Raw genomic sequence first — 15,602 nt, 5'->3', positions numbered from 1 at the left:
ACTGGGGCATTCCCTCACTCTGGTATGCAAATGAGGGGGCGGGCTCATGCAAAGCAGCGAGGCGCTCCCGTGACAAGATGGCGGCGGCGGCGCGGCGGGCTCAGCTGGTGCTGGGGCACTTGGCCGGGGCTGCGTCGGGCCCGGGGGCCGCCCCCAGGGCCGTGCCGTGCTCCGGGGGCCCCCCGCGGGCCGCCAGCCCCGACGATGTGGTGGTGGTGCACGGCCGCAGGACCGCCATCGGCCGCGCCCGCCGCGGCGGCTTCAAGGTACGGCCCGGGGGATTCTGCCCTGCCCGCCGGGTCCCCGCAGGGGCTTGGCGTCCCCGCTAGGAACGGGGTGCTCCCTTCTTCGCCTCCCCTCCTGCACTCCTGGGTGCTGGGCCCCTGCTTGGCCCCCAGACACAGCTGCTGTGCTCTGGAAGAGTCAATCCCAGCGCTGTGTGATGGTTTTAATGCTGGGGGTGGTAGCGCCGGTGGCATCCCCCGAAGGAGCCGGGCGTTGTGTCCCCAGCTCCCCTGGCAGCGGTCACACGCCGCTGTCACCTGCCCTGGCACACGGAGCACCCGCGGTGTCCCTCACCTGCACGGCTTGGCACGGACCTGCCACCCTTCTGGAACCTGCTTCTCCTTGGGTGACATTCACAGGGTGCTGGGAAAGAACACGGTGCCAGGCTGACCCCAGAGGGTGCTGCTCGTTCCTTGTCACCCTCCCAAACAGGTCTCCTCATGCTGGCAGTGCTCCCCAGCAGCTGAGGCGTCACCCCTGCTTCTTTCACAAAACAAATGGGGCTCCATTCACTGGGTCTTGCCACATAAATCTCTGTAGTTGTGTGATTCTGAAGGCCCTGCAGAGCGTGTTCCTATAAAGCCAAGGAAGGTGAGAAAGCAGCAGTACCTGAAGGAAACCCGGGGTAAAAACATGCAGATAATTGTGCTGTGGTAGGGAAACAACAACCGCAGTGAGCTGAGGAGTGGAGTAAAGCTGCCTTAGCACCACAGGCCAGCCCTCTGAAGTGCTCTGAGGCTGAACTGGTGACAGGGCACTTACTGGTGGTCACTGGTGGTGCTGATCCCCTGTACTTTTAGGACACAACACCTGATGAGCTGCTGGCTGCTGTGATGACAGCTGTCCTTCAGGATGTCAACCTCCGTCCTGAGATGCTGGGAGACATCTGTGTGGGTGAGTGACAGCCTCTGCCTGGTGAAACCCCTGCTCTGGGCAGCTCTGTGGGACAGGCTCCCCATGTGGGATACTCACAAGTCTCATGGGGCTGGGTTAGTGTGTAGCATTAGGTTTTCATGCCTGTCCTGTTGATGTGGGGCTCTGACCTGGTGCTGGGCAGTACTGAGCTGTGGTGATGGGAAGATCCCTTCAGTGCCTGTGAGGGGAGTGCAGCCAATTGACTGGAATTGTGTCTTTGCACTCAGGGAATGTGCTGCAGCCTGGAGCTGGTGCCTTGATTGCAAGAGTTGCACAGTTTCTAAGGTAAGCTCTCACCCAGACTGAGGATCTTCCTCTCCTCAGTGAGCCATGGAGCAGCACAGGTCAGAGATTGCAGTGGGGCTCATGCACTCCCAGGAGTTACAGCAAATCACCTTTTGCCTAGAAACTGGACTTTGATTGAGCTCTGAGTGCTGATGGCAAAGAGACAGGGAGGCAGGTGAAGCTGTTTGATCTGTTTGTGCTGCCTGTGTTGGGCTTCTAGAGGCACATGATGTTCTGTGGGCTCCCAGCTGCACTCTGAGGCTGCACCTCTCTCTGCTGGTCCCCAAAACCATGGATGGGCTCAGATCTTTCTGTCATTGCTCAGTGGCTTGTAACTGAACTGGATCCCAGATTCCAAATATTTCAGTCAGTTTCTGTTGCCAGTGTTTGCTTCAATCACTGCACAACTACCACTTTAGAGAGGTGCAGGCACAGCCTGCCATAATTTATGAATATTACAGAACTTTTTAGGGTTTCTGGCCTGGGTCAGAGCTCAGGATCTCCAGGGCAGGGCCTTGCTTACAGAGCACCTTCTGAAGACAGACCCATGGGGAAACAGCACTTGGAACCACTTGCAAGTGTAGTGAGGAAATTATCTTTGCACTTTGCTTTCCCTTGGTGCAGGACCAAATAGATCAAGAGCTGGGTAAAGTGATCTGCCTGGAACTTGAGGGTTAAAGTTTAATCAGGTGGATAAATGCACTCTTTAGAGCTTTGGGTTGTTGTTGTTAGTTTTTATCACTGAGTCTTTGCCAACATTGCTTTGTTTTCCAGTGGCATTCCAGAGACAGTGCCGTGCTCCAGTGTGAACAGGCAGTGCTCCTCTGGCCTGCAGGCCATTATCAACATAGCTGGTAGGTGTTGTGGGCACTGGCATCAGACTCTATGCACCCAGAGCCTGTCCCACCCCAAGGGCTCATTCCTCCTGTCCTCCAGTGTCTCTGAGCAGTAAAACACTGATAATGTCTTGTGCTGTAGGGAGTTTGCAGTGTGGTGCTGTTTAAATACTTTTATATCCTCGAGTGGCCAAGTTTATCCCTAGAGAAGTGACTTGGTTTTCTGGGGATAATTTCCTCCATATCAGGCAGCTTCCAGAAGGGTCCTTCCAGCTCTCTCTGGCCCCATCAGCTCCTTGGCTGTCCCTCTGGCAGGCAGGAGGGTGAGGAAATGCTCATTTGGCTGTTGTGGGTGCCCAGGTGTTTGGAAGGTGCAGCTGGAAATGCTTTTGCTGCTGCTGACAGTAAGAACATTTCTGCACTGCTGTTACAGGTGGCATCCGAAATGGATCGTATGACATTGGCTTGGCCTGTGGGTAAGGAAGGATTTTCACAGTGCTTGCTTAGGCTTCCTGAAGGTAACACTCTGTCCCTGTGCAACAGCCTGCCAAAAAATTAGCTTTATAGCTAATCTCCAATTAACTAGCCTCTTGAAAGACCAGCAGCTCTCTTGGATGAAGAAATTAATATCCTATGTGTGCTAATCAGTGTTCTGCAGATTTACAGGATCTGTTCTGTGCTTCAGCCCTAATATCACAAGCAGTGTTTATTTTTTGGAGGATTATGTAAACATTAGGTTGATTTTGGGGAAATACTAATGACCACATACACATTGACTTCAGAAGAAGGAGTGAAAAAAAGCTATTCAGTAACCTTGAGGCCAAAATACTGGGTTTCTCTTTTTTTATAACTTGATGACTCTAATCTTTCATTAATTATTACTGCACACAGTAATGTCCACCAAGATGTTGTGCTTAAGGGACTGGTGGCCTTTGCACCCCTGGCTGTGCCAGACACTGGGTTTGGCTGTGGGAAGCTCTCTGGCCTCTGCCCTGCAGAAGACATACAATCCATAAATTACAAATAGCTTTTGGGAGCTGGGTTTATCCCAAGTCTTACTCTTCCACAGAGTGGAGAAACCCTGGATTCAAGCACAAAAAACAGTAGCTGGGGTTTCCCTTACTTAAAACCCAGTCCTGTGCCTTCCTTCAGGAGCAGATGCAGCTGAAGTCAATGATGGAGTGTCCCATCTTAGAGACAGTTTAAATTGCTGATAGCACTTAGTGCAAGCTGCCTTACTTTCTGCTTGCCTTTCATTTTCCAGGAGTAGTTTCTTTGTTATTTATTCTTCATGAAGGTATTTGTGTGGTGCAGAGTAGAATTCAAACTCTCTTCCCATTGTGGGCTTCATGATCTAGACTGACCTTAAAAAAGCTCATGAGTCTTAACTGATGGCTTTGTATTTCTGCAGTAAATTTGAGTATCTTCAATGTGTTAATTCATTTGTGGGTCAAAGATTGCACCCTGTGGGATCCATGTCTGAAATTCTTTCTATTGCAAAACACAAATGGTGCAACTCACTGAAATCTCTTTGCCATGGTTTGCTCAATGCTTCTTTTTCTACTGCCAACCTGTTCTTAAGATCTGAATGGTATTTTTGTGTCTGTTGGCAATCTCACTGAAAACTCCAGCCCTTGAACTTCATTATGTTTGAGGACAAGTGTGCCAGAATCATAGCAATTCCTTCCTAGCTGTGGAAACACAAGAAATTAACTGCTGACATTGGTATCCTGTTCTAGTGAAGCAACCACCAATTGAATCTCACAATCTGTTTTCATTTCATAATAATTCTTAAATTGATGATTAAAGAGCTTCTGCCTCAGCCAGTTCCTAATTAGCAGCTGTGTTTCTGTGGGATAATAGGAAAGCATGTTGTCAGGATACTGAGTTTTGATCAGTCTTAATGGAGCATTTCAAATTTTTCTTGTGTTTAGAGTGGAAACAATGTCCCTCAGAAGTGCAAATAACCCTGGTGATATCAGTTCCAACATGATGGATAACCCCAAAGCTCGAGATTGCCTTATTCCTATGGGGTAAGTGTTTGCCCTTCCCACACTTTAAGGGTTTTATAGATGCTCTGTCTCCTCAGTGACACCACAGTTACAAATCAACCTGAAGGTGGTGAGCTTGGAGCTGTGTGTGTTGGCATCCTTGGCTGTGGTGGAAGATTAATGATGTGAAATGGGGGGGAATCAACAACTCTGATCAAAGATTTTCTTGTCTTAAGATCAGTGGCTTGTTGAGCAAGGAGAACAGATTTGAACCTTGTTCTGGTCCTAGATTTGATTCAGGATTAGCTTCTGCCAGCAGTTCTGAGTTAAGGCAGCAGCTGGCTTTCAATGTGGCCATTTCTGCTTTTACAAGTGTGAGTGTCAGTTTGTGTGACTCCAAGGACAATCTTGTGTTTAATCCTGTTTTAGCTTTCAAACTCAAGCCATTGCTTATACCTTGTGTGATCTCAGTAGAAGCCAGTGCAGCTCCATGAGAGGGGTCCTTGCATTAACTCTGTGATGTTTTTCCCCAGAATCACCTCAGAAAATGTGGCAGAGAAGTTTGGAGTTTCCCGGAAGAAGCAAGATGCCTTTGCCTTGGCTTCCCAACAAAAGTAAATGCTGGTTTTGTTAGTCTTTTGGGGTTTTTTAACCTTTTAGTTAAGAAATAAGAACAGCTAGAAAACACACTGCTACTTCCTGGTGAAGTGCAGCCTTTGTGTTGCCTTCCAGTCCTTAACAGTGAGCAAAGAAGCCTGAGGGATCCAACTGAAATGCAGAGCAGGGTGTGTGTGATGGGGGAACTGGAGTCCAGAGCTGTGCTGGGATTGTGGGACTGATCTCACAGACCCTGAACAGTGAGGGCCCTGCTTGTTCCAGCATCCAAAGGTCCCTGCCCATGGCAGTGGGGGTGGGACTGGATGATCTTTAAGGTCCCTTCCAACCCAAACCATTCTGTTTCTGTGACAGAACCTCAGGGAGGTTTCTGGAACCAGTGCCTGGTGAGGTATTTTCACAGTGGCTTTGGCTCAGGATCACTGGAACCTGACCGTGGGAGCAGCAGCAGGAGGAGCCTTTCCCATGAGGGAATATTTGAGTGTGGCTGTTGGTAGGGAACTGCTGAGCTTGTGAGAAGAGTGGTTTGTCCTCAGTGCAGGTGTTTGGCTCTGAGTGAGTCCAGTCCTAGCTCTGATAACCTTCCTCTGGGTTAAATCACTGCCAAAATCAACTGAGCCCAGAATCCACGGGGCTGTGCTGCCAGAGCAATGGCAGGTGATAAAGTTCCTGCCATCAAAGAGTTAAACTTGCTTTCAGAGCTCTGTCCAAGCATCAGCCTGGTCCAGTTATTTATCTAACACAGGAAGCCACTGCACAGGGTAGTTAACCTTTAAATTCCGGCCCTGCTGCTCAGGGAACTTGGCATGCCAGCCTTTCTCACTGCCATGGAACTGATAACCAGAAGGGTTTGTGAATGTGATCCTCAGCTCACATGGGGCAAGGGGTGACTTTCTGGCCTTGGTCTCAGGATGTCTGTGGAGTTACTGACCTGTCCTTCAGCACTTTGTTCCAACTCTCACTTACCTGGGAGCATTGAATATTTTCATTTTTTATGGGTAAAAGTGCAAAGTGATGAAGGGACAAAACAAGCTTTCAGTCTCCAATTTGTATTCTGTGAAGTATTTACCTCTGGAAGGTAAATATAAATAAGCTCTGCTATGAAGAGGTTATTTAGATTTTTAAAATATCTTGGTGATAGGAAAGATTAAATCTACGTGGCTTGAGCTAATTCTGGATTAGTTAATTGTATTCTGCCTGGTCATGACAGTTGTTGACTGCTTAGGGTTCATTTATTCTCTAACAGTTGTGGTGTGGCTGCACCCCTGAAAAAAATAAAACTTCATGGTGGGGGCTGGTGCTGGTCAGTCAGGCACAGAGGTGTTGTTGGGAACAGAATGGGGATATTGCTCTGAAATGAGGGATCTTGTGACCCAGATTTAGGGACAATGCCCATAATGTTGATGTAGAGATAAAAAGTTTGTCTTTCCATGAATGGAAGTAAGAATTTGCCTGTTGTCTTCACCACCACTAAGGGATGAGGTACCAAATCCTCTTTTATTTGTGGGGTTCCCAGACGAAGGAAGGAATGATGAATCTAACTTTATGTTTTTAGAAGGCTAATTTATTATTTTATGATACTAGAATATATTAAAGAATATTATACTAAACTATACTAAAGAATATAAAAGGATACAGACAGAAGGCTAAAAGGTATTAATGAAAACTCCTGACTCCTTCCAGAGCCCCGACACAGCTTGACTGTGATTGGCCAATGAGTGAAAACAATTCACATGAAATCAATGAAACAACCACCTGTTGATAAACAATGCCTAAACACATTCCAAAGGAGCAAAACACAGGAGAAGCAAATGAGATAATACTGTTTTCCTTTTTCTCTGAAGCTTCTCAGCCCAGGCAAGGAGATTTTTCTAAAAAATATGACAGTAACAAAATCCCACCTTAGTTCATTCTCTGACTGCTTTCCTTCACTTTAGTTCTCCTGCACTTCACCTCCAAAATATTTTAACCTTTCATACTCTTTTTTTTTTTTTTTTTTTTCACCAGAGCAGCAAAAGCTCAGCAGATGGGACTGTTTAAAACAGAGATTGTTCCAGTCAAAACCACTGTGGCAGATAGTGATGGCAACAAAAAAACAATCACTGTGCACCAAGATGAAGGGATCAGACCCTCCACAACACTGGAAGGCTTGGCAAAGCTGAAACCTGCCTTCAAAGAGGATGGAAGCACTACAGCAGGTGAGCTCAGCTGTTCCAGTTGTGCTGTTGCTCTGGTTTAGCTGCCTTTACTGGAACAGAAAGCATGTTAACAGATCTGTTCCCACAGGGAATGCCAGCCAGGTCAGCGATGGAGCAGCTGCTGTTCTCCTGGCAAAACGCTCCAAGGCAGCACAGCTGGGCCTGCCAGTGCTGGGGGTGCTGAGGTCCTTTGCTGTGGTGGGGGTGCCACCTGATGTGATGGGCATAGGGCCAGCCTATGCCATCCCTGTTGCTGTGGAAAAGGCAGGTGAGTACCAGCTGCCATTCAGGCAAAGCAGATCAGACTCCTTGGATTGGGATTTAAGGTTATATTATTCAAGCATGTGCAGGTGTTTGCCCCAGGAACAGTGAGGTTAAATCTGAAACTGTAAAAAAAGGTCCTGCCTCAGATTGTTGGAATTCCTTTCCCTTGTACTGGTGTGTAAATTGTCCTTCACTCACCTTTGAGAAGCTCAGGAGTAAATCCCTGCACAGAATCAACAAGAGCTGACATGTGGCAAGTGATTCAGTACTCAGTGCTGTTTTCTCTATTATGGCCAATGTGTAGGGGGTGGTTTTGTGCTTGGTTTTTGATGGATTTTTCTCTGTACAGTTTTGTCATCTTAGGTTTTTTTACCACACTCATTGGATTAAAGAGCTTTATTGGCTGATTTAGCCTGGCCTGGCTACAGTCCCACACCTGCCTGTAGCTTTATCTTTCACTCTCCAAACACCTTCAATCCTTAATCCCTCTGCAGAGAAATCACATTTAATCTGAGGAAACCTGGCAGACTCAGTGGCACAGTGCCATGAACTGGGATGTTTTGCAGTCTTTAGATACTGCTGTACATAAACTTGTTCCAGTGTAGATACCCCACATGGAGCTGAGCTCTTTCTTAGATGGAGTAGAACTGGAATTCATAGAGGGAGGCTGTCAGGCAATTACTCTCTTTGATATAGTTAAGAGGCAAAAATATCTCCTTTTAACTCCTGACTTTTCTGGCCCATAGGTCTGACTCTGAATGACATTGATATATATGAAATTAATGAAGCCTTTGCAAGCCAGGTGAGTGAGCATCATGTTTGTGTTGCTGCATTGCTTGGCAACTGAGTATATTTCAGCTCAGTCTCCAGGTTAAGATTTTTAACTTGTTCCACATATTACATCTTCAGCCAGATGTTAATAACATGTGCAGACTATTTTCCTTTTCCTTCAAATAAAAAAGACCAGGACATTGCTTATACAGCTTAATATTAGAAAAAAAAAAGTCCACTAAGTAAGAATTGGCTATTGTGCTCTCATACCAACTTGCAACATCTGTTTCACCAGGTCTGTGATTTATTGTCAGGTTGTCTGAATGTGTGTGGGCTCAGTTTGAGATGAGTGAACAGTTTTAGCTCACTTCTCTGCCTTGGATCAGTTCCACTCCTTTCCCCTGAGAACGATGGTCTGGCTGGGCTCAGGCCTCTGACCTGCAGGAGCAGAGCTGAGAACTAATGAAGAGAAGAGCACCTCCATGAAATCACTCCCTGTGTCTTTGCAGGCTGTGTACTGTGTGGAGAAGCTGGGCATTCCCATGGAGAAGGTGAACCCCCTGGGGGGAGCCATAGCCCTGGGACACCCCCTGGGCTGCACCGGGGCCCGCCAGGTCGTCACTCTGCTCAATGAACTGAAGCGCCGAGGGAAGAGGTGAGTGCTCACATCAGCACTGGCCTCACCTGCTGCCTCTGCAGCTCCCACAGGCTCAGGGGTCACCACTTTGGGTTAAGCTTTCTCCATCCCCTGGATGAGGTAACTGTCCTCTTGGGTAAAGCTTCTTTCGTCCCCTGGATGAGGTAACTGTCCCTTTGGGTTAAGCTTTCTCCATCCCATCATTGGCTTCGAACCTGAATTCCCCAGGGCTCTCCTAGCAAAACAGGAGAGCAGTAGACAGCTCAAATTTATTGTATTCTTTATTTTTATTTTTTCCTTGGATGATGTAAAGCGGAGCTGTGTTTTTTCTTTTCCTTAATTCCACGTGCTCTTTGTTTCAGAGCATATGGAGTCGTGTCCATGTGCATTGGAACTGGCATGGGAGCTGCAGCTGTGTTCGAGTACCCGGGGAAGTGAAGTGAGCTCCAGGGCTGACACAACACCACCACAGCTCCCTCTCTGCCTTCCCCAGGCATGGCAAGTGATTGCCACTGAAATCAAGTGGGTTCTGGGATTTGTTACTAGATCTACAAATTTTAGGCAGAAATTGTGAAGTAGAATTAATGGTGCAGTTCTGCAGAGAAGGTGAGGAAATGCAAAACTGGCACATGGCTTCCTGACATAACTAATTAGCTCAGCTGAAATTCCACTACAGCCCATGGTGAGATGATTATGAATGATGTGGTGATTATTTTAAATTTAATTGATCTTTTTACTCTGTGAATATTGCCAAAGGGTAATAGTTCACGGGATAGTATTTTTGTATGACAAATTGGCAAAAAGAGTCACTCAAAACGAAGACATCAGTCCACGTGAAAAGACTTTTCCAGCATTTCCTTAAAAGGTTTCACCATTTTGTAAGAAATTTAAAAGAGTTTGTTTTGAAGCAAAGACTTGACATCTTGCCTTTACAACTGTGTCAGAAGTTGTGTCTGAAATTGTCCCTGCACTGGAGGATGGGCTGTAGCTCGCTGCTGGTGCAGCTGCTCTGAAGCCTCTCTCCAGTGGGAGAAAGTGGAAGGACTGAACATAATTTCCACAGGAAATACCTGAATGAAAAGGTTCTGGTGAATTGCTGGAAGCCAGGATTTGGATGTGGCCATTCCTTCTTTTACATGTCTGAGTGTCAGTTTGTGTGACTCCAAGGACAATCTTGTGCTTAATCATATTTACCTACCTAACAAAAAGCAAATGGCAGCATTACATTTACTGCAGGCACTGCATGGACATCAGTGACAGCTCAGTCCTTCAGTGCTAACACAAACATCTTCTATCTTGTGTCTTTTGTCATCCCTTATTTCTTCTCTTGTCTGAACAGAAAGATCACTGAAACTCAGCTTGAAAAAGAAATTTACTCATTGCTGCTTTGAATTTGTAACAAACTGAAGTTCTTTGTCCTGACTTTTGTTTTTGCACTTAATAATACAATTGGGTTCTTGCAATACAATTGTTTCCTTTTTATGATCATTTTTAGTTGAAGGTCATGATGAGTTAGAGCTCTCTGATATTTTCACAATCCCATGCTGAAACCTGTCTCACCCAGCGATCATACAGACCCTTAGAGCCAAAAAACTGAATTATTTAGAGGGAATAATCAGCCATTTATAAAAGCCTTTTATTTCATGGAAGTGGAAAATTTAACAGACTCAGAAGTGGGAATTCCAGTGACCTTTAGCTAAAATAATACTAAAATAGTTTAAAGAGAAGTGAGAGTAAATGGGAACCATGTGGGGGGAAAGAATGAAAATGAAGAAGGGTTCCTCCCTCTGTTGCTGAAGGGGATGTTCTCAAGGCCCAAGCATGATGAAACACACAGGTTGGTAATTTTCCAAGGAGACCAGGGAAAGTTCTCTCTTCCCTTTTTCATGTAAGACACTGAGAAAACAGCCTGGGAAATGCTGGCCTATTCACCAATTCTTGTTTTATTATGTGTCAATGTCCATTTTAACGTCAAACAAATAAATGAGGCAAAGCAAAAGCTACTTTAAGGTATGAATAGTCTTTAGCTGTGATTCAAGGTATACTGGGCTCTGCAGAGGGCTTAGGCCTGACTTACACAGCTGCTTTGCAATTTAAAACCTTGTTCTGTGCCTAAAGCTGAGCTTATCACAGCAATAAAAGTAAAAGTACAGAGTGTGATTATGACTGGTTAAGGTACCACAAGAATTTCTTTCCTCATAACCTAAATTTTCATTCTGCTAAAATTCCAGTCCCTACTAAAAACAGAAGTAGATGAAAATACAGGCTCAGCTGCTGCCACATCTGCATCCAACCTGTTACCTTGACATTCATCCCACATTTTCCTGCTTAATGCACCTTCCCACAGTGCACTCCTCTCCCTCTGAGGTGCAGCTTGCAAGGCTTCTCTTCCAGCATTCCAGAAATGGTCACAATTGCTTCATAGTCAGCATTGCTCCTAAAATGCAGAGCAAAAAGTTCAGTTACAGCGACATGCAGCCCTGTGTTTAGGGATGAGATGAAAAGGAGCAGTGGTGTCCTAAGAATGCTCAGGTCACTAATGTTAGTGCCAAGTCCACAGGGCTGTGTTCCATGGGTACAAGGTGTTGGAAAAGGATGTTCAGATCTGTGCCTGAAGACATTGGATTCATGTTTTGCAAGAATGAGAATATCATCCTACTTGGGAAATTCTGGTTCAGGTGAATAAATGAAATGAAGCTCTGCTGGGAGCAAACACCTGCACCACCTTGATGGGACAACTCCTCCCTGTGACAAAGTTTGAAGGGAAAAGTTTCTGTCACTCCTCTTGAGACAAGGGGCAGGCAGTGGAGTCCAAATTGTAAATTAACATCAAAAAGGTTACAACAACTCTAGTTTTGCACTAAGTTGAAGAGCATTATTTGCCCAAGGCTAATGCCACTCAGTGCTCCTGAGACTGTTCCTGTGGGGGACTTCTCTGTGCCCAAGTGCCAGCTGTTGTAAGGGCCTGAGGCAAATGCCTGTTCTACCAGTCTTTGTTTTTTCCTTCTCATAAAACAATTCCCCTGCAGAAAGACCACTGAATTGGAGAGGTGAATTATTAAAATCACCTCACACCTTGCATGTAATTATCTCCTACTGCCACATTGATCCCACACTCTGCTGTGCTGGGAATTCATTCTATGGAGCCCCACAGATGAGCTGGTTGCTAAACAGAAACATCTTTGCTTTCTGGTATTTCCAGGCATTTTCAGCCATGCCGGTTAGTGTATTTCTCAGACAAAAAGAAGTGCTTCAGGCATATTCAGCAGAATTCCAGAAAAATTTAGGCAGGCAGGACCCTGGGGAGGCTTCTGGACCACCATGCTCCTCTAAGTAGGGACAGTTCAGTGCAGCTGCTCAAGGCTCCATCCCACTGCAGCATCAGTGGCTCCAGTGATGGAAATCACTGGGTTGTGTTCCAAGGAGATGGGAGTTATGGCAATAACTCACCTACAGCTTGCCTGAAATTTCCCTGTCAGCAGTTTTCAGAGCTCACTGAAATCACTGGGATAGACTTATTCTAACTTGCTGCCACCATGTGATAACCTCCAAAAATACTTGGTAATGAATTTTTTTTTTTGCATGAGTTGCATCTCCCTAATGAGATCAAAAAAATTCAAGTCTTTGGGTCATCATATAATCATGGAATGTTTTGAGTTGGAAAAGACAGCAAACCTCATCTTGTTCCGAGCCCCTGCCCTGGGCAGGGACACCTTCCACTAGAACAGGTTGCTCAAAGCCTCATCCAGCCTGGCCTTAAACAGTTCCAGAGATGGGGCAGCCACAGCTTCTCTGTGCCAGGGCCTCACCACCCTCACAGTGCAAAGTTCTTTCTCATCTAACCCTGCCCTCTGGCCGTGTGCAGCCATTCCCCCTTCCCCATCACTCCAGGCCTTTGTCCCCAGTCCCTCTCCAGCTCTCCTGGAGCCCCTTTAGGGACTCTGAGGCTCCCCAGAGCCTTCTCCAGGCTGAACAAGCCCAGCTCTCTGTGAAGAGCACAATTTCAGTCACAATTACTGTTAACTGTACCTTGCTGCAAAGCTGATCTGCAGAATCTCTCTGGTGGGTGCCTCCCCTTCACGAGCCTCCAAAATGCCTTTGGTTGGGAAGATGGAAAATACTTGCATGGCCTTAGGGCTTTTCTGTTCATCTGCAGTGGAAGGGGCAAATGTCAAACAAAGCCATACAAGACCCTCTAACTGTACAGCAAGTAGCACTCATGGCAATGCTCCTTTTTGCTGAGCAACTAACACATCATGTCTCACACTGTTAAAGGGTTTCTGTGCATGTGCCCAGACTCTGCTTTCATCTTCTCATCAAGGGCAGTGATCAGTGGTCTCCACATTGAAATAATAAGGCCCTGATCTTCTTTCCTCTGGAATCTGTTATTAACATCCATTATTAACAGCACAGGCTCGTGCTCAAACAACCCATGAGGAGCTGCTGCTTCTTGTTGCCCCTCAGGACTGATTTATAAATGAGCAGAGCACGTCCAAACATTGTGAGGGCTGAGACTCAATCTTTTGGTTAGATGTGGAGTAACTGCTGAAATCAGTAGTGGTACTGATAATTATGTGAAAAAAGGAGGGGAAAGAGAGGAGGGGAAAAGCCCACATCAGTGAGAACAAAAGCAGACCATGTTTGCACCCAGGATCATCACATATTGCCCCTATACTGAGTGAGTGCATGCAGTCTTAGTGAAACTCTGTAATAAGGAAATCAATTGCAAAACCAGAATACCCAGCAAAGCAGTCCAGTAGCTCCTGCAGCCACTCCTGTTGTACAGGAAGACATGTTCTGTCTTGGTCTGTGCAACAAAGCACGTCTGGAAATCAACCCTGTCACAGGAGAGCTCCAGGACTGGAAGAGTGAGGTAGGCAGTCACTGGGACCAGCTGCAAAACAGGGGAAAAGGAAAAGAGAATAAAACCCACCTCAGTTTTACAGAGCTTTAGTAATTTAGTAACTCTAGCTGGATCATTCTTAACTCCAACCACTGAATCAAGAATGACTGTTCTGTGTTCTTTCACACAGAGTCAATTCCCATTCTACAGCCTTGAGTGAATGAAGTTGTTGCTTGTGTGTTACTTTTTTGGGATAGGTTTTCAAACCAGACACTGTGATCTTAATGAAGTAACACAGAGTGAACATTCTCATTTGTTTTTAGGGTTTTCTGTGGAACTTCAGACATTACAGCATCTCCTGGTCCCTCAGGACTGTGTATGGCCCACTGTGAGTCATTCAGTTTGTGCAGATTGTCCAGGGTTATGATTCACTTGACTGCATCTTAGGTATGGTGCTCAGTCTCACACAGGTCCTGCCTCAGAAATACCTGGTGTGAAAGGAACACAGGAGTGCCTGCAGTGTGCTGGGTGCTGCAGGCTGGGAAGGGGTTATGGATTTCTGACTGGGAGGGATCAGTCTTTACATGCACCTGGGCTTTGACCACACTGCAGGAGCTCAGTAGACTCAGGAGCCTTTCCAGAAGCCCTCGGTTGCTGCAGGAGGCATTGCCTGGTGACTCAGGCATGGCTTGTTCCCTGAGACAGCCTTGCCTCCTGTCTCAGAGTCATCCTGAGACTGGGTGTGTGGCCCTTTGAGTGTCACCCGGGCTGCCATGCAGAGCTGGGGTACCAGGGTGTGACCCCAACCTGCACAGCCCACCTGGGAATCGCCTGCAGAATCAGCAGAGAGCAACCCCACAGCCATTTACCTTCCCTGGATGCCCCATTTACTCCAGAGTAATTCAAGGCTGAGTAAATGCCAATCCCAGTCAGAGATACTGCTGAAACAGCCTTTTCCCAGGGCCCAGAGACCTGTCCTGACCTTACCTGGGTAGTGCAGTTACTGTGCTCAATGACCAGATTTTGATGAAACTTCAGCTTTCTCTCTCCACTCTCCAGCTGGAGCACTTGGCATCCAGGAAGCAGCTGGGTCTCTGGCAAATGCTGATACCTGAGTAACTCCAGACTTGTGTGGAATGACACTTGCACCTGTGGGAAGAGAAATCCTGATGACCATCACATAAGATGACAACTGTGTGCAGGAAATCCAAAGTACACAAAGGCCCAGGCACACATTTTCCCACTGGAACCCAAAGGTGTCATGCCAGCAGCCAAATTCCCACTGGAACAAAGCAATACAATTAAAGAAAAAAAACACAGCTATTTCCTATGAATGCAGTACACAGAGATGGAGTGTAAAGGTGAACAGCTGATCTCTGAACCACAGGGGAGAAACAGCCTCTAGCAAGCCAAAGGTTTTGAGTTCCTGAGGGTACAAACACCACATTCCCAAAGCTGTCTTAGACATCTAAATCCTCTTTCTTCCCCTACTTGCAGAATTGAGATGTGAGTGTCTCCATGTCAAAATGAACACAGCAAAATTAGAAGCACACTTCAAAAATGCAACAGTTACTCATTCTTTGCAGCTTACCTAATTCTCTACTCTGGGACTTCATTTCCTTTAATGTAATTTGTACACCCAAAACTAATCAAATTTTCCTCTCCTTGCACTGCCCACATCTAATTTAAGGAAATGAGGGAAGACTGCAGTCCTTGGAAATCTTTTAATTTGTCCAACATATATATGGCTATTGCTTAAGTGAGCTGCAAACCCACAGGGTTTTCTGCAGGAGTTTGCAACAGGTCAGAGTTGATGGGAAAAGCACATTAGGAACAGAAAAATATTATTTGCAGAAAAAAAAAAATTGCACCTGCAATGTAGGAGGCAAAATGGCAGTAATTAGCATTTGCTAATACAACACCATTTCCTCTGAAACTGGGAGATTTCTAAACCAGTTGTGT

At 46.2% G+C, this 15,602-nt stretch overlaps 2 protein-coding genes across 4 annotated transcripts in view; one reads left to right on the top strand and one right to left on the bottom strand.

Moving 5' to 3' along the window:
• The first annotated feature begins 35 nt into the window (after positions 1-35).
• Positions 36-10,283, top strand: ACAA1 (acetyl-CoA acyltransferase 1). The gene is made up of 12 exons (XM_005491425.3): positions 36-266; positions 1,086-1,179; positions 1,428-1,485; positions 2,260-2,339; positions 2,755-2,797; positions 4,256-4,354; positions 4,846-4,926; positions 6,935-7,125; positions 7,214-7,393; positions 8,136-8,191; positions 8,670-8,815; positions 9,160-10,283. Exons 1-12 carry the CDS (start codon positions 78-80, stop codon positions 9,233-9,235), a joined length of 1,293 nt encoding a protein of 430 aa, XP_005491482.1. The 5' UTR covers positions 36-77; the 3' UTR covers positions 9,236-10,283.
• DLEC1 (DLEC1 cilia and flagella associated protein) overlaps positions 9,591-15,602 on the bottom strand; it is a 34,070-nt gene continuing 28,058 nt past the window's right edge. For all 3 annotated transcript variants that reach the window (XM_026796089.2, XM_074545603.1, XM_074545684.1), the window contains 4 exons: positions 14,628-14,789; positions 13,538-13,691; positions 12,827-12,947; positions 9,591-11,234 (listed from right to left, as the gene is read on the bottom strand). In XM_026796089.2, coding sequence (XP_026651890.2) covers positions 11,126-11,234; positions 12,827-12,947; positions 13,538-13,691; positions 14,628-14,789 — 546 coding nt within the window. In that variant the 3' untranslated portion in view covers positions 9,591-11,125. The remainder of the gene's footprint in view (positions 11,235-12,826; positions 12,948-13,537; positions 13,692-14,627; positions 14,790-15,602) is intronic.

Source organism: Zonotrichia albicollis, chromosome 1, assembly GCF_047830755.1.
Source record: "Zonotrichia albicollis isolate bZonAlb1 chromosome 1, bZonAlb1.hap1, whole genome shotgun sequence".
NCBI classification, from domain to species: Eukaryota; Metazoa; Chordata; class Aves; order Passeriformes; family Passerellidae; genus Zonotrichia; species Zonotrichia albicollis.
This window is presented reverse-complemented; position numbering and strand designations above follow the sequence as displayed.